Below are 17,206 nucleotides of genomic sequence, written 5' to 3'. Positions count from 1 at the left end.
TTATTCTCACCCTTCCCGTGTCTACCGTACTACCAATCTTTGAAATAAAAAGGACCGTCGGAATCCTTGAAATCCAACGCATCCGTGAAACTACGTTCTCGACGATAAAATTTAATAGATAATAAAAGCAAGGGAAAATCTCTTTTCTCCAAGACCAGTCCGTAACAATCCTGCCGTTAAGCCCGACGAGAGAAAATATCCGTGGAAGCTGCGCCCGAACGAAAAGGGTTTCGCAAATGTGCTGATCGATCGCGTTTCGTCCTCCTCCCGATCGTAGATTCGAATATGCAAAAGGAGCAATGTGGAAACGGCGGAGGGTCGCAGAATCCTCGATATACGAGTACGAGGAAGGAAGAAGGGGTGCATGGACCGGTGAGGTCGAACAGGGTTGCTGGGCATGCGCCGACGTTCCTGTCCTCTCCAGATACTATGAGCGGTGGTGTCTACGGCGGAGGTATGTGATACGCGGTCCGCAATATTTCCGGAAAAAAACGAAACGTGGTCTAGCTGAGAATTCCGTAAAGCGTTTGGATTTTTCCCGTAGACGAGGTCGGTGCTATAATTTTCGACGTTGGACACCAGAGCCTTCGCGTGGGTTATGGCGGTGAGGATACACCGAAAGCTGAAATTCCGACCACCCTCGGTGTATGGGAGGACACGATCGACTCGCCGGACGGCAGTCAAAACGTCAGGAAGCACTACAACATCGATGTCACGGCCATTCAAGTGCGAAAGAAGGGTACGATCGTTTCACAGCGTAATCCTATCAGAGGAAACACGATTACGTTTCGCTGTCCAGTTCTCGCTATGTGACCATTTTCCTCGGATCGTAAATTCCATTAAAACATAGAACGATGTCATCTTTTTTTGAAATAGAATTCGACGCAGTCTCATATCGTTAATACGTTTCATCTGTACAGTCTTTACGCTACGAAACGTACGACAAACTGTATTTACGTAGTGTTTGACACAAGTAGTTTGTAGCTTAGTCGATAAAAGACGAAAAGGAAAAATCCTAAATCGAAGCGCGGAAAGTAGACTTTAACTTGCAGTATAGAAAATTGTCACGAATTGTAAAGAGATCGTATTGTATGTGTTACTTATGATATATCTTTTTCTAGATATGGAGATGGTTAGCTTAATGAAAGACGGCATGATCGAAGATTGGGAGATGTTCGAGCGTCTAACAGAGTACACGTACAAACAACGTCTTCATGCTCTTCCGGAGCATCATCCGATCTTGATGACCGAATGTCCCTGGAACACCAGATTGAAACGGGAGAAATTGCTGGAGCTGATGTTCGAGAAATTCAGCGTTCCAGCGATGTACATCTGCAAAAACGCGGTTTTGGCCGCGTATGCGAACGGCAGATCGACGGCCATGGTCGTAGACAGCGGTGCAACTCACACGAGTGCGGTTCCGGTGCACGACGGTTACGTTATCACGCAGGGAATCGTAAAAAGCCCGCTGGGCGGTGATTTCATCACGATGCAATGCAGACAGTTCTTCGAAGAAAAGGAAATCGAGTTGACGCCTGCTTGTCTGGTAGCGAGCAAAGGCAAGTTGGCTAAAATTTTCAACGAAATCGTCGCGCTTTCACAGCGACGAATCGTCGTCAGCGGATAAAGAAAAGCAACAGTAATAGCGTAATTCGATCGACGTGGACGGTATTGATGGAATGATTAAATATTGACTTCAATTGACACTCGCTCGCTAGGCAGATATTAACGCGCTATAAAAAGCAATGCTTAGTACATCGTAGAACGACGTCTATTATAAGTCACGAAAGGGAATTAAATCCTTTGAACATGCATTTTCAACGATGAACGCGCGCTGTGTGCAGAGCACTTGAGTCGTAATGCGTTGAATGCATTCATTCAGCGTCCGTGCGCCTTTACCGCACGCGCTGTCCAGATTTAGCGAACACTTATCAGCGTTAAAGAATGTTTAGAGTTGAACATTATTCCCATCGACCTCCTTCATCAAAACCTTTTATCCTCTAATATTTCGCACTTCCGAATGTAACCTACGTCTAGAGGAGCTTTTCAACGCTTAACATTGTATGTACCACTCGAAACGCTCTTCCTAAGTCGAATCCTCTTGTTTCATTCGCAGTTGCTATTCTATGTCCCGGATTAATCGTATTACTACGTCGCATAACAACCAGAATCTAATGTAATAAAATATTACACAGATGTAGTTCGCGAAAGAGATACACCACGTTGGACCAAAAGGGCTGGTCCTCAGCCAACGTCTTCCTGGATGAGCTATATGGTCCGAGAGCTGTTGCAAGACTTCCAAATGAATTGTTTACAAGTGTCCGACAGCCCTTACGACGAGGACGTGGCCAATACTTTGCCAATGAAACACTACGAGTTCCCAACCGGGTACAACGACGATTTCGGTTCCGTCAGACTGATGATTCCGGAAGCCTTGTTCGATCCCAGCAACGTGAAGGGCGTTGGCGCCAGCATTCTTGGAGTTGGTCCACTCGTCACGACCAGCGTGGGCATGTGCGATATGGATATCAGACCTGTAAGCTTTCCTCTGTTTTCATCAATCACGCAGTAGCTTCAGGGAGAAGTCGATGACTCCATGACTGTTAAAATGGAGCATTTCTGTCCTTAGAGTTTGTACGGAAGCGTGGTGGTCACCGGTGGTAATTCCTGTCTGCAAGGTTTTAGCGAAAGACTGAATCGAGATTTAGCCAGCAAAACTCCTCCAGTAAGTATCTACCGTCATATTGCGTTGAGATCTTTTAATAGAAAATAATTCTAATGGAAAAATTATGTTCCTTTTATCGAAATCGGAATAACGTTGACTCGTTCGGTTATTGCAGAGTATGAGACTGAAAATAATTAGCGCGAACAGCTCGAGCGAGCGTCGTTACGGTGCCTGGATCGGAGGATCTATCCTCAGCTCCCTTGGATCTTTCCAACAAATGTGGCTGTCGCGGCAAGAGTACGAAGAATCGGGTAAACTGATTCTCGAGCGATGCGCGTGATCAAAAGCTCAAGCATCAATCAAAATTATTCTTCGTAATTATTTTTGCAAATCGTCTGACAATGTTGTACGTATCTATTTTGTATGTCGTCGAGGGGACAGTTAGTTGCTATCTTTAAGTTTTTGATAATCCTTCAGAGCGTAAGGGCCAACGTAAGACAATACGAGCGACTAATATCAAACGGGTTTGTGACAGACGCGTATAGAGCTTTAGACAAAATTTAAACAGCAAGGAAAACTTAATGTATTTGCCTAGCCTGTTGAAGTAAAACTGATCGGAGTAAAAGGTGCGATCCTTGTGAAACTCGCTGAAGCAAAATCTTCTTTTGATGGTAGTTGAAACGCTCTTCGCAGGTGAAGCGACGAATTCTTTCGCTTCGATTACACGCGTAAGTTACAGCGTAAGTTAGACGATAAACAAATGTATGCGGTACGCTTCTAAAAGAAAAAAATACAGTTCCTAACTGCTCGAACAATCTTTCGTTTGTAATTCACGAGCATAGATTGGTTTACATATCATAATCGAAGAATCGATGATTCCTACGGATAATGAGTATGGAGGAAAGAGGGAGCACTGCTATGGAAAAAGAATTTTTATCGTTTATTTCGAACGTATTCACAACAAGTTACATATTTGAACAATATTTCCATTTCGTTTGTTTTCCACGCTTCTCTGTCGTATTCCTTCTTTATCTTATTTATCTTCCTTATAACAAAAAAAAAAAAAGAAATAAAATACGATAAAATAAAATTAGGAGAACCGCGAACCGCAGAACATTCATTTTAGAACGCGTCACAAGCAGTTCCAATTTTACAACGATAAATATATAATATATATATATATATATTACAGCGTAATAAACAATATAATATTTCGTATATAAATATATATATATACTATATATATTTATATCTCAAAATAAACGTAGGAAACAGTATTATCGGTATATCACATATACAATATGTATTTAGGAAAAGGCGAATTATTTTGCTAGAAGAATGGAAAGGACCTTTCTCGTAACGACGACGAAGAATCGTTCGTCGAAATTTCCGGTCCTACCGTATTTACTCTGCGACTTGATATTATAATACTTCTAATTAACACTCTCGCGTGTTCCAACAAATATCCTTTTGACGAGGAATGTTTGAAATTTCGACAATGATTAAAAATCGATTTGACGACTTTCTCTTTGCAAAAAAAAAAAAAAGAAATAATTTTTATAAACACAACGCACAACCCGTGTTATAATATTGTGACGTGGTCAAGCGAAATAGGAAATTCGTTATCATTTTAGCGAAATAAACCGAGATAATCTTGTCAGCAATATTTTTGAAACGGTATTTAACATATGGACACGAGTCGTGCATAAACAATAAAAATATTGTAAATCGAACGCTGTCTCGTTCATCGAATGCGCCTATAACGCGTGGCGAAAATCGACGTGTTACGCTAACTACGAATACTGGTGGTCGTTCTTGTTACGACCAAATGTTAAACGACGTATATATCTACTAGCTAAGAACGCATGATGAAACGCGTAGCCCATAGTCAGAAAATTTTAGGTCGCGTTTACAAAAGCGTAGCGCTGCGATATTCGACAACAGGTGTTGAATGCTGTTGACGCATAAATCGAGACGAGATTTCCTCGTCTATATCCAATTTCTGGTTTTCCTGTTGCGCGATTCGCTGCTTTTTGCTCTTCTTCTCTGTTAAGGAAGAAGAAACGCACTGTGAAACGAAATCAAACTAATCGTAAAACAATTTTGTTCCTAATCCTTTAAATATTTGTACCAAATAAATCTGAGAACAATCGAACTTACGATCTAGCGAGTTAAATTTCTTGTTTTTTTCTTTTTTTTTTTTTTTTTCATTTAGAAACATCGGTATCGATAGCACGTCTTTCTGTCGAATCGTAGCGCAATTTTTAAGCATCGTCGATGATTCCAGTTCGATGGAAGTTCAAACGACGAGAGGCATCGAATAAATTCTATGTTTTCGAAATTAATACAAACGAGGTATCAAGCTTGATCATGGCGATACTAATCGCGTTTTGCTACAATAATTGACGGTAGCGTAATAATGGCTAGAAACCGGAATGATGTACGAACCACGTGACGTCAGTTATCAACATTATCGAAGCCACGAGGGCGTGTCGAAGAAGATTCGGTAATAAATAACGTATGTATCACGGCGTCACGATCCTGCTTATATTCGCATGACCGTTGTTAAATACTATCTTATGTTTGTCTCCTAGCTTCCCACTCGAGACGGTTGTGGCAGTCTACAAATGGCATTGTGAACCGGCATAGACAACCATCCTGCCAACGCGATTCCAATGGAATCGGCCATCGTGGCAATTCCCAAGGAAATTTTACGATCCGCCCTTGGAATCTGTAAAATGACAGAAAAAAATACGACATTGCATTCTTTAATGATATTCGATGAAATACGGTCAGAGACTATTTTTAACGCGAACAAAGATAACAGGTTCGTATAAATTGACCATTGACAATGGTGAGCTGTCAAAGTAAAGTTACGTTACCTCGGTGGACATTCGATAAAACGTATTCACGTATGCTCCACCACCGAGAAGGCCCTCCCACAAAACGAACGCGAACACAATCCAAATACTGGGCAAGTAATAGAACAGCGTCTCGAACAGTAGAATTATGACGTTGATAAACTGAAACAAATACGGGGTTATCGTAAATCATGTGTATTCGATTACGGCCGCGATAAAATCAACAGATTGCACGTTGCCGTTCGAACGTGCGTAACACGAGTAAACGGAGTTTAATCGGTTATGTTACCTGTAACAGAGCCATGATCCAGATTTTGTTAATCGTGATGAGATTGACGGACGATCTCGAGATAAACACTCCTATCTGATAATCCACCTGGAGCCAGCGATATTGCTCGGCGTGCGTCAGCCAAATGTCATCGAATTCGATCAGCTCGTACTGAAAAATTAGCGTTACACGTGTTCATTAAAACACCTGATCTATATTGTTCTTCTATACATACGACCGGCGGTAATTGTATCTATATTTAGGAGGTGGAAGCTAGCAACAAGACTCGGCAATCTTATAACGTAAATTATGCGTAACGAAATACAAAAAGACATATAATGTATGTATATAACAAGAGCGAGAGAAGGAAAGATAAAAGGGGGGAGACAAACAGAATTCTACAAAAGCTCATGTAACGAAAAAGCATTACCAATCCTTGGTTAATGAAATATTCGAAGAGGTACACGAGCCCAAGCGGGATCATATACTTCATCAATCCCGGTACCAGATTGATCTTTTCTTTAAAGCTCTTCCTAGGGATCTCAATGATGTGTTCTTGACTGTCGATACCGTTCTTAGTGATCGGGATAGTGGACTGCGGCGGGTGAACCAGAACCATCCAGAAAGTGATTCCTTGTATAATCGGTACGATTAACATAACTAACAATGTGTCTTCGTTACTCAACCACATGGTGAGGGTGGCATAAGATAGCGCGCCAATTATTCCGGCGCCTCCAGTACCGGAAGACCATGTCGCGATTACTTGTCTGCGAAATAACGAATCGCTGTCAGTTATCGGCCAATGGCAAAGGTTAAATTCAGGATGATTCGACATACAGCTATTAAAAAATGTAATATCTAACGGTGATAATATTCACAATTACCGGAAACGAAAAATATATGAAATAGGAGAAGGAGGAACAATTAAAATATCGGCGTGATATTGGGAAGATATGATGGTTCGCGGTAAAATTTTCGCTTGATGATTACATTAACAGACACGTTCGAAACGCACGTTTTATGGACACGTGTTATCTCGTGTTAGCCGCGATCGCATTCCTTCCGGTGAACTTTAACGACGGCAAGGTTAATCGTTAGTGAAGAAAGAATGGCAAAGAAACAGAAAGATATTATACATAGATAGATAGAGAAATGGACAGAAACAATAGCATTGTAATTAACAGTTGTTGCACATAAGTACAGACGTACCTCGTGTTCGCAACGAGTATTTTTCAGAATTCCGTACTGTACTTCTATATTATGCCTTCCGGTGCTTTTTTTAAATTTTATTTTCGTATCGGTTCTAGAACAGCAATTTATGTTATTGTTCTATACTTTTAAACATGGAAGGCCAACCTGTCGACTGCCGTTATCTTATCTCTACTTTTCTTTACACAACTGTCTAAATGTCAACACTGTGGTTTTATGTGTCAATATCTCGATATTTGCATCAACAGACTTTGCATCGTATTTCTTTTTCTTTTTATCTTTTTACTTTTGTCCGCTTTTATCCGTACCTTTTGTCTCTATACTTTATTTTCTTCTACATCTTTCTACACAGATAATAAATTATTACCGCTTTCCTTGAATAAAGAAACGCTATATATAAATGGATGAAGGAAAAAAAATACGATGCGTTCGATTTACAAAAAAGACTATGTAGCTATTTACCGATAGTCTCTAATAGTTATATATACTATTACGTTCGTACGGAAAAATAAGGAAGACATTATACTTAAAGCTCGCCTGTGCGTGATAGCCTTCGATAGAACAGGTGGAAAATTACTTCAGAAAAAAAAACGATCGCCATTGTTGTTGAAGAAAAATAAAAAAAAAAATAGTACCAACAATGAAGAACAGTAAAGTATGAAGAAAGAACAGAAACGATGGTACTTACTTGGGGTATTGGTGACTGTAACTCAGCAGAGTAACTTCTCCCAAACCGGAAGAGAGTGACGTTACAACGACGCCCAGAATGGCGAGCCATTCGGTAGTGCTCAACGACACCATAAGGAATCCTGCAGCGGAAAATAACACACAGGTAGCCAGTCGAGCACTGTAATTAACGATTCGATTAATCGATTAGCGTTTCATTTGCGGGGAAAGGAGCGACGTGCCCGCGGAGGGCGACGATCCGTCCGGGGATGATCCGTCCCACGAGAAATCGCGTGTATTTAGCGAGAAGCATATGACGTTGATCGCTTCTTACTACGCTGCCTTATCTAAAGGAAATGCGTTTCCATATGCTCGATAATACAATTCACGAGTTGAGCTGAATGAACAAAATCAACGGTCACCGTGTCATAGTCCTGTATTTATATTTATTTTCTCGAACAATTTATGAACATATGTATATATACATATACGTACGTATATAGCACAAGGATATCAAGAAAATCGATATCAAGAGACGATCCAAAGAAAATCATCGATAAGATAACCGAGTTAGATATTGCGCGGTCAGTCGTTGGTACATATCGCGAAAGCTGACTAATGTTTTGAATTCGCCTGTGTATCATCTGAGTAACTGCTGCTGCTGTTATCGCGTGAAATATTCTAAAAGTTAAAGGCTCGCTTCCTAACATTTCGTTATCGTATCGCGGCTTTTGTTTCCTATCGTCGCAGTGCTCTTGCTGGCTCCTACGCAAAAGTATCTACGCAAAAGTATCGCGTGGTGTTACGTTTACGCACAAGTTACGATCAAATGCAACGATAGCTATATAATTGGAAGGAAAAATAGAAATAAACGGATACTCACTGTACGTAAAAAGGCAGGAACGGCGTGATCGTTTTCACCGCTAACGATGGTAATATATCCGCTAGCAATATGGCACCAGTGGACAATGTGTTGCAGGATCGAATCCCAGTGGTGTTGGTGGTCGTCACGGTGCCATTCGTGAATTCCGTGACAGGTTCCTTCGTATAGATGAAACGAAACCAAAAGAAAGGAGAAAAAGGAAATAAACTAGATTAGTATACCATTCGCTAACAGATATGGGAGATATTGCATTTTACGTAAACCGAAAAAATCAGCTTTGTCTATTATTTTCCCATAATTCGGTTCGTTGGTTGTACATCACCGTGGAAGTTATCGAATACCGGTATCTTTATTTCACGAACATTACCACCTTGAACGAGTGGAATATTAATCTCCGCGATTGTTACGTAAGTTAATTCGCGTTCGAAGCATGCTGGAATCGCAGTCGGAAGGAACAACCACGGGATTAGAGGGGAAGGCGTAAGCAACTCCATAACACGATGCGAAACGCATGCATAGATTTGTCGATGACATAATAAAATTCCTCGCGCACAAGAATCTGTTCGATCTCGAATACGTAATTCAGATTAATTGCTTACTGTTCCAACGACTTCTCTCCCTCTCTCCTCCTCTACCGTCACCTTCTGTTTCTATTATTCCTTATTAATAACCGTCTTCGTTTCGTTCGTATCGAGATCGTGGATCACGAGGAACGTTGTTTAAACGAGGCTATTAATCCTCGTGACGAACAAACTCGCTGTGGCGAGATACCGTAGTGCGAAACGCGGAGTAATCATTAAATCGTAAAACTTTCATAGTCCGCTTAGTAATATTTCAGTCGAACGACACTCCGCCGTTGTTACTGATTACACGGATTACCTATGCAGACCGTGTGCATCGTTTACAAAAGCTTTTGAAATCGTCTTCAAATATCAAGATACTTTTCCTTGAGCGTGAAACGTCATTTACGATTTCGGCTAATCAAAACCGCTACGTTACAGCGTACAATAACTTCAAGGCAATAACGAAAAGGAAAACAGTAAGCTAAAAAGGCGTAAAAAGGATTCGCGCTTAAACAAACATAGATAAACGCGTTCTCATTAACATCGGTGGATTAGTTGGCGCCTACGAAAAGCCGATATTTTATTTGGCAAATCGTCGAAGTAGAAAGAAATCAACGTTACAATGTTATAGTAAATCATTTGGAGACGAAATATCGACCGTATTAAAAACAGTATATAGTTTCGCGGACGTACAGTCAAGACACCGACCAATGATGTCGTAACGCTTTAAACCCGACTCAATGACTACATATTAGAAAGGGAGGGGCCGCGAAACTTTCATCCAATAACAATAACATTTTGTGTCCGGCAGTTTGCCGTCGATCGGTGCCACATGCCGAGTGCAAGTTAGTTTTTCTTCTTTTCTTTTCGCGAAATTTTCCATTAGCCCGCCTACTCTTCTGGCAATCGGAGCATCGTCGAGTGACAACAGGAATCCAATCGATACAAAGACCTGTGTAATCGCTGTGCTGTAATACGGCCGAATGACGCCGATGATTCATCGAGTCTTATGCAGGCCAGGCGTCACACGAGTAGTATACACTACTACTCTGCACGCTCGATCGTTTGCTCGTTTCGCTCGAACGAGTTTGCCGATTCCAAGTGAACGCGTTGCTTTATCACGTCGCTATCTATATGTCGCAATTGTTTTTTATACTTTATCTGTTCTAGTTTATCGTTATAGGTAAATACGAAAATCTTGGGAAGCTTCCAGACTATCCAGACCAGACGCTCCAAAACGCGTCACTGGTTACACGTTGTTTCGCAATCGACCGAATGCCAATCGAGCGATTCGGGACGGTCGATGAACACGCGAAGCGACCGACAGATTTACGCGTATTTAATCGATCGACTCTTAAGGCGAAGGGATGCGAGTTTTAAGGGACAGACGCGGACAATCAGAAATTAGCACGTGAAGAAGTCGCGTTGAAGATGATTCATGATTCGTCCCGTTATACGATTCGTTCCGTTGCCGGAAACAAAGGTCTCCGAGTTTCATTGTATTTTCTTATTTTCTTTCTCTGTTTTATTCTTTCGAATCGAAGGGAATACAAAAAATACAAGAGTCTAAGAAAACTGGAAAAAAGCGGAACGTAACGAATCTTCTCTTTTTTCCCGTCCCTGGCAACCCTTCTCCAACACCGATCAAATATGTGATTCGCTAACGGATCAATGAACAAAAATTACCACTCACCATCGTCGTGCCGAATTTGCTCTCAAGTATATCGTGCGCGGCGCTAAGCATCACCACGTATCCGTAATTGTTGCAGAGTCCGAGTATCCAGAAGGCGGCGAAATTTCGCCATCGCGATCGTACCGCTATCGATTCTTCGTCGAACACGTCGTTCGTCCGCCGCTCCGAGACTGTTAACGGTTTGCCCTTTGCCATCTTCAACTGCAATGATATATACTCGTGCTTTCTTTTCCTCTCTATCTTTCTATCTTTTATATTCCACTCCGTTGTAACCGATTTACTTCTCCGTCTTCGTTCGACGCGCGCTCCCTTTTTTCCAGCAGTCGGCCTTTTTTTCCTTTCGTTCAACTTCGATCGCAGTTAATCCTGTTCCTTATCCCAAGCTTTTTCCTCCGTTTCCTTTTGTCCCCTGTGGATCCTGTTCTAGCTTCCTTTTCGCCTTGAAAGTTTGCACTGTAGTCTCTATCGGAACGGGGGGAGAGCCTAAGTGGAGCACGTGGGCCTTTTAAATCTGTCCCAGGTTACGGCAGCAACGATTCCGTTTCTCTCTTCCTCGATCTCAGAGATGGCGCACATCCATCGGCTTCTTTCTTTCCTGTAAGACCTTCTCCGTCGTATTCCTTGCCCGCTCGTGTTTCTCCTTTTCGAGCGAGTTTAGAGCACAGTCAGCGCGCGGCAAACCAAGCTTCGAGAAACTTCTCTCTCCTTTAGTCGCTGTATTTTCTTTCCGCCACTACTCGCCAGGAGTATCGTACCGTACGAACTTCTGCCGTTTCGAATCTAACTCGATTCCCAATGAAAACAAACGTACTGATAAATCTATTATTTCGTTCGATCGAAATTCCGCGACTCTCCGTTGTGTACTTGTCACTTGCGTATTTTATCGAGAAAAAGGAGGGGCACCGATAATTTCTCTCTGTGTTCTTTATCGACGGTTACGTAGAAACTTTTTCTAAGCTTCTTTTTGCTCGAAGGAATTGTTACAACGTTTGGCTTGTATATTCTTCTCTCTTGAAGTTCAAAATCAAGGTCCCAGGATCTACGGATCGATCGCTCAAGGTTCCACGCCAGCGAATGTAAAATCCTTCGACTGGCGCTTGTCTCGAAGAAATTGGTCGACAATATCGGCAAGCTATTACGGTCCCCTGGCCGTTTCCTGATTTATTTTCGACGATGTGGCTCACCGTGCAGTTGAGCGAATTGTTCGTAAGCTATAAAACGTACGAGCATGTAAACCGTTGGGGTTTATAGAAAATGACGTCAGTGAAACCGTGACCTATTCGAACACGATAGATAGAACTTCCTGCTGGAGGAACGATGCACAGAACCGATCAGGTTCGTTCTTACTGAGAAATCCCTACCTTCTATGTTCCGGTAGAGTCAGCACTCAACATCAGCGACAGCGGTAACCAAGCTTCGAGAAACTTCTTTCTCGCTTTCTTCTCAGCAACCGACGCGTTCGATCCAAGCTGATCCCCGCTTTCTCGCACGAGTTTCCGGACGAAAATGAGTCGAATGTTCGCCGTTTTTAAACAGAAGTACACAATCGATTTGATTTCGCTTGTCCTTCTCGTCGCACGTTCGACGTTCTCTCACTGGCTGTTACGATTTATACCAGCCTTATCGAAATCTAAGTTGTTTATCGTTAATCACTTCGTTTCGTAAAACGTGCCGTGTAATCTTTGAAACACGTTCAAAACAGTTTCTTCTGCTCCAGCGCTCCTTATCTTTCTCTTTTCTTTTTTGTCGCAGATCCAAAGACCGATTAAATTTCCAATGGCTCTCTGGTCCGCGTAGGTCTTCACGATGTGTCGTTCCTGTGGACAAGATCGATATTTTCTTATGAAATCGGACGCCGCCACGGTGGCTAATTCCACCGGAGGAACTGTTAAAACAGGAAAGTCAACGCGCGATTAAAATTGCAGATTGGTTACCTGTCAATGAGGATTCTACACGTTACGCGTTACATACGCGATCGATGTTTGTGTTTTATTTTAATTGTCAAAAGAAAAAAAAAAAAAAGAAAAAGCTGTAGAAAGCAATAAAGAAAAATACGAGGTCAGGCTGTTGGCTACGAGAAACGGAAAACAAATTGGTAGCCGCACGCGCGTCGGCAGCTGGCTTTGCGGACTCGAATTATTGCACCGCGAGTCTGGTCTCAACGAGTACTGATTTTCATGTCGACCCGCAAATCGCGTTGACTCGATCGTTCGACAAAGTACAAATAACTAAACTTCGTTCCAGACGAACCACTTAAGTTCTCTACTTTCCGCTTCGTTTTATTTGTATCATTTTTCTTTGGAAAATCACGATCGATTTAGACGTAATCAGTAGCAATTATTCCCACAAAAAATGCAGGAAAAAGAAGGCTCGCGAATTGCGTTCTAACTTTGATTTTCATAAATGGAACGGAAGAGAGAGAGAGGAGGGGAGGTGGCTGTGTGAGTGGTTTTATTCCACGGTAAATAGGCACACCGCAAAACGTGTCTTAATTACATTAAAACGACGTCCTTGCCAGCGTTTTCTAGTTCTAGGAACAGACTAAACTGGAGACGTGTCTCTCGTTTCCCACGTTCCAGCTCGAAGGATTATTTCGGTCGAAGCATCGACCTCGAGACGATGCTTCTCGTTCCTCGCGAAAAGGAACGCAATGGATCGCACGTGCCGTACCTTCGATCGACTCCAATCTTATTGCTGTTTCTACCGACAATCGAACCAATTTACAAAACCAATTTCGGAACGATGCAAACAACAAACTTGTGTGTATTATCGCGTCTTTTATCTTGGACAAGAGAAGTGCTCCTCTTTCGCGTTTTTTTCTTCCATCACCAACGTGTGATGCATTATGACACAAAAGCGACGAGAGAGCTACTTAATCGCGATCGAGTGTGATCTTACGTTCTAATTTTACTGTCGTTTCGATAAACAAAGGCTTTCGCTGTTGTAGGAAGAAGTTTGGGTTAAGATCGACACGGGAAATGATATAAATTAGCAGCGATTCTTCCGTATTTCCTTCGCGCTTGAGAAATTCGTTAAAGACGGAAAAGGATCGGGTCGAAAATAAATCGAGCCATGTGGCAGTGTTTCATCGCGATCATGAATGTGTCCGATGCCGACGAATTATACGTTGTCGTTACAATATCGCGACAGCAACGAAGCTCGGTTCCACGAGCTTATATTTCTAATAGCAGAATCCTAAGTTCGTACGCATTGCTCCAATAGTCCATTAAGTACGTTAAGTTAATGGTACGTTAAAGTGATGTTTTGTTTGCAATTTCTCTCAATGAATTTACACCATCGAATTCTATTCTTGGATAGCATCGTGTCTGTGAAAGAAAACTCCAAATACTCGTTAAATATTCTCGTCATCTAGATTTAAAAGAAATTGCTCGTTTAGAAATCATTGCTGGTTCGTTGGTCTTTAACCCGTTACTTAATGGATTAAGAATATCATTTTTCATCACCAGACCTTAATGTACATAAGTACGTTCGACTCTGCTCGCGTAGCTTATCCCGCGGCCCTGTTTCAAACAGCTAGCGGCAAGAAGATCGTTTTCCTCCACAGCGTTTCTAGGTTCTCTCTCGAAATAATAGCCCCTAACAGACACACACGACTATTGTCGGAAAGTTGGCCGGCCACGCGATCTGTTTCCACGATAGCCGAGTTCGAGTCGTTTCGCGGTCATGCTACTTTTTTCACGCAATCAACGTCGTCAACGGGTCTTTTTCTATTACTCCTTCGCTCTTCTCTGCCTTTCTTCCTTTTTCGTCGGTGAATGAGTCTCCGTGAAAGGCAGCGCTACAGCTGGCCAACTCGTTGCATGACTCATTAATCGTTTCGCAGAGACGAAATTTTGGAACCGAACGAAGAACTAAACTTTTCACGTATATTACGATGAAATTGTTACAGAATCTTGAAGAAACAAGAGATGTCGAAAGGGAATGAAGCAACAGCTGGTTCTAGTTATTTCTGTGACTCGCAACTGTAAGATCAACGATCGATGGAATGAACTGTGTACGAGTACGGTAGAACTTCGTTTGTATTAGAACTCATCTGGACGACGAATAATTCGCATAACTGGTAATATAGTACAGATATATAAATATAATACAAATTCGCCAATTTTGCCTACTATCTAGTACTTTTTAGTTAATTTTCACGTTAACTAAAATTACCTTTCGATAAACGGACTTGTAGCGTATATCGAAATTTTGAAAAATTGCAAACTTTGCGTAACAGTTGATGAGTCACGTTAATCGTTCAAATGCGTTCGAGCTTTTCGCAAGGTAAACGGTAAAGGAGTCACGAAACCAACATCCGTCCAATTCTCGGTGTACGTTTCAACGACGACGCGTTCCCTGAACGCATGTCACCGGTGTAAACATTGAACGATCGCGTACGAAAAGAGAAACGGAGCCGCGATAACGAGAGGTTGAAGCGCGATGCGAACCGCTGTCAGGCTACGATTTCTTGGACAGCTGAGATAACGCTCGGGGTGTGCAGACATCGAGCGTGAAACATAAATGAGCGTAAAAAGAACGATATATCGAGAGACGCTTCGAAAAACCAGTTGCCGATGCTAACAATTCGTTTTCTTTGAAAGAAACGGAAAAAGAAGAAAATGGTAACACTTACCTAATCACCGTTAGTATTCGATTAAATGCGGCGACCTTTGAAATATATTACAATTGGAATTGGGGCTGGAATAAATCTAAAAGTTCTTGTAAAAATAATAAATATCGTTATCACAAATCACAAATCACAGAGTAGTAAAGATTCTGACGAATTGTATCACAGAGGTTGTGTTGTTTGGGTCGAAGATTCGGTGTAATACAAACGAGATCTTCGGTTCTTGTTTCTTCTTCCTTTTCTTTTTCTTCACTTTCGTCCTCTTCTTCTTCTTCTTTTTCTTCTTCTTCCGAAGCTAAACGATCGTCACGCACAACACTGAAACAGACTGCCCTTAATCTGTGCTAAAGGAAAAATCGATAAGTTCGGCGCGAAAGCGTCCGCGGCTATCGTATCGTAACTTCTAGAATAAGTTCGATGTACCGACGAAGCGCACTGATTCTGTAAAAAAGAATTCGAGCACGTTTCCCAAACACCGACGCTCATACAATGCACAGCGTATCTCTGCGCCTTTCTCTTTCCTTCTTTCTCCACTTTGCTTCTTTTTTCTTCGTTTGACGTTCGCGACGACTCGCGCCGTCCTTTTTCCTTTCCCCCAGTCACGCTCTCTATTTCTTTTTTTATATTTATTTTCTTTTCTCTTTGCTCTGTTTCCTCTTAACGAACGTTGTTTAATGTTCGTTCGATTGATGCTAGCGCGATCGAACAGAAAAGCGTTGTCGCAATAGAAGACAGTCTCCGACTTACTTGACTCGCAGCTGCAATCGTAGCACGTGGTTGCCGCGGCGAGTTTCAGGTTCGAAATAAATAAGCTCCAGGCGAAATCACCGAGTTATACGGCGGCGACGCAGACCCGACCGCTCTTCGAGCTCGGTTCGGCTCGGCTCGACCGCTCTTCGAGCTCGGTTCAGCTCGGCTCGACCGATCGGCAATAAGCATTCCGCTCGCGCACTCTGTCCCAGAAGCGTTCCACCAGGCCGGAACGAACCAGGCAGTCGGCTCACGACCGTCAAGCCGGCCGATTCTTCTTTAGTCTAACGCTCTTTCCGATCGCCCACCTTTCCCTTCCTTTTCCACTTCGCTCTTCTCTTCTCTGTCCCTTAGCTGATATATTGCCGATATATTGCCGAGAGTAGACTGGGAATCGTTGCTAACGTTGCACCATTTCTCATCCTACTTGCGAACGTACCAGTCGTCTACAGATCGAATAGCATGAATTAAGCGCCATTCTCCGTGATAGCTTTTTAATCAAATTTTATTGTTTGCCGCAACGTTTCAATTCCTCGACACTATATGCATTGTATCACTCGCTGAAAATAAACTCGCCGTGCCTACACCGATTACACCCTGTTCCACGTGTCTGACTTTTTGCCCGCCGTAATTGACGTCCTATCAATTTGGTCGTATCAGCGTACCATTAACGTGTAATGACCATGTCGATAACGAAGACCAGAAATGACCGTTCGATTCCGTAATACTGGTATTACGAAACATGTTACATTGCCCGAGACAGAATGGGGCCCGTGCATAGTCAAGAGTAACCTTGGAGAACGATCCAAATAGAAAAATGCGGTCGGTCGATAAGCAGGTTTCGGCCACGAAATTGATTCTCGGTTGTTTTCGTGAGAGCCCATGCTAGGTTAGACATGCCGACCTTGAGCTGAAATTCGTCTCGGGATAGAAACTTCGTGAGATTTTCGCGGTTCTGTCGGACGCCAGTGTTGCGCGCAGGAAACTGCTCAAACGATACAGGCAATCTTTCTTAATT

At 42.4% G+C, this 17,206-nt stretch overlaps 2 protein-coding genes across 5 annotated transcripts; one reads left to right on the top strand and one right to left on the bottom strand.

Annotated features, from left to right (window-relative positions):
• The first annotated feature begins 74 nt into the window (after positions 1-74).
• LOC139989164 (actin-like protein 6B) lies at positions 75-4,824 on the top strand. Its single transcript, XM_072007219.1, has 6 exons — positions 75-454; positions 545-739; positions 1,122-1,559; positions 2,196-2,536; positions 2,630-2,725; positions 2,841-4,824. The coding sequence occupies exons 1-6, from the start codon at positions 286-288 to the stop codon at positions 3,003-3,005; spliced, it is 1,404 nt and encodes a 467-aa protein (XP_071863320.1). The 5' UTR covers positions 75-285; the 3' UTR covers positions 3,006-4,824.
• Cln3 (CLN3 lysosomal/endosomal transmembrane protein, battenin) lies at positions 3,587-16,516 on the bottom strand. 4 transcript variants are annotated; one of them, XM_072007221.1, is made up of 9 exons: positions 15,445-16,516; positions 12,170-12,625; positions 10,809-12,019; positions 8,553-8,710; positions 7,692-7,850; positions 6,225-6,561; positions 5,816-5,965; positions 5,548-5,688; positions 3,587-5,396 (listed from the first exon to the last, which is right to left on the bottom strand). In XM_072007221.1, the coding sequence occupies exons 3-9, from the start codon at positions 11,001-11,003 to the stop codon at positions 5,256-5,258; spliced, it is 1,281 nt and encodes a 426-aa protein (XP_071863322.1). In that variant the 5' UTR covers positions 11,004-12,019; positions 12,170-12,625; positions 15,445-16,516; the 3' UTR covers positions 3,587-5,255. The 4 variants fall into 4 exon arrangements, with proteins under 4 accessions (XP_071863322.1, XP_071863323.1, XP_071863321.1 ...); XM_072007222.1 differs by having other exon boundaries at positions 10,809-12,625; positions 15,445-15,766; positions 16,186-16,516; XM_072007220.1 differs by having other exon boundaries at positions 10,809-12,625.
• Positions 16,517-17,206: the final 690 nt, after the last annotated feature.

The sequence above is a fragment of the Bombus fervidus genome, chromosome 7 (genome assembly GCF_041682495.2).
Source record: "Bombus fervidus isolate BK054 chromosome 7, iyBomFerv1, whole genome shotgun sequence".
Classification (NCBI taxonomy): Eukaryota; Metazoa; Arthropoda; class Insecta; order Hymenoptera; family Apidae; genus Bombus; species Bombus fervidus.
This window is presented reverse-complemented; position numbering and strand designations above follow the sequence as displayed.

What these genes read in the sequence shown, in the direction of transcription:
- LOC139989164 (XM_072007219.1), top strand. Translation starts at nt 286, where the DNA reads ATGCAAAAGGAGCAATGTGGAAACGGCGGAGGGTCGCAGAATCCTCGA. An exon ending in CGGTGGTGTCTACGGCGGAG is followed by an intron (nt 455 to 544) that starts GTATGTGATACG and finishes TTTTTCCCGTAG; the next exon opens with ACGAGGTCGGTGCTATAATT. An exon ending in GCGATATGGATATCAGACCT is followed by an intron (nt 2,537 to 2,629) that starts GTAAGCTTTCCT and finishes TTCTGTCCTTAG; the next exon opens with AGTTTGTACGGAAGCGTGGT.
- Cln3 (XM_072007220.1), bottom strand. Translation starts at nt 11,003, where the DNA reads ATGGCAAAGGGCAAACCGTTAACAGTCTCGGAGCGGCGGACGAACGAC. An exon ending in TACAGTCACCAATACCCCAA is followed by an intron (nt 6,562 to 7,691) that starts GTAAGTACCATC and finishes GTTATTTCGCAG; the next exon opens with ACAAGTAATCGCGACATGGT. An exon ending in GGATCATGGCTCTGTTACAG is followed by an intron (nt 5,689 to 5,815) that starts GTAACATAACCG and finishes TATTTGTTTCAG; the next exon opens with TTTATCAACGTCATAATTCT.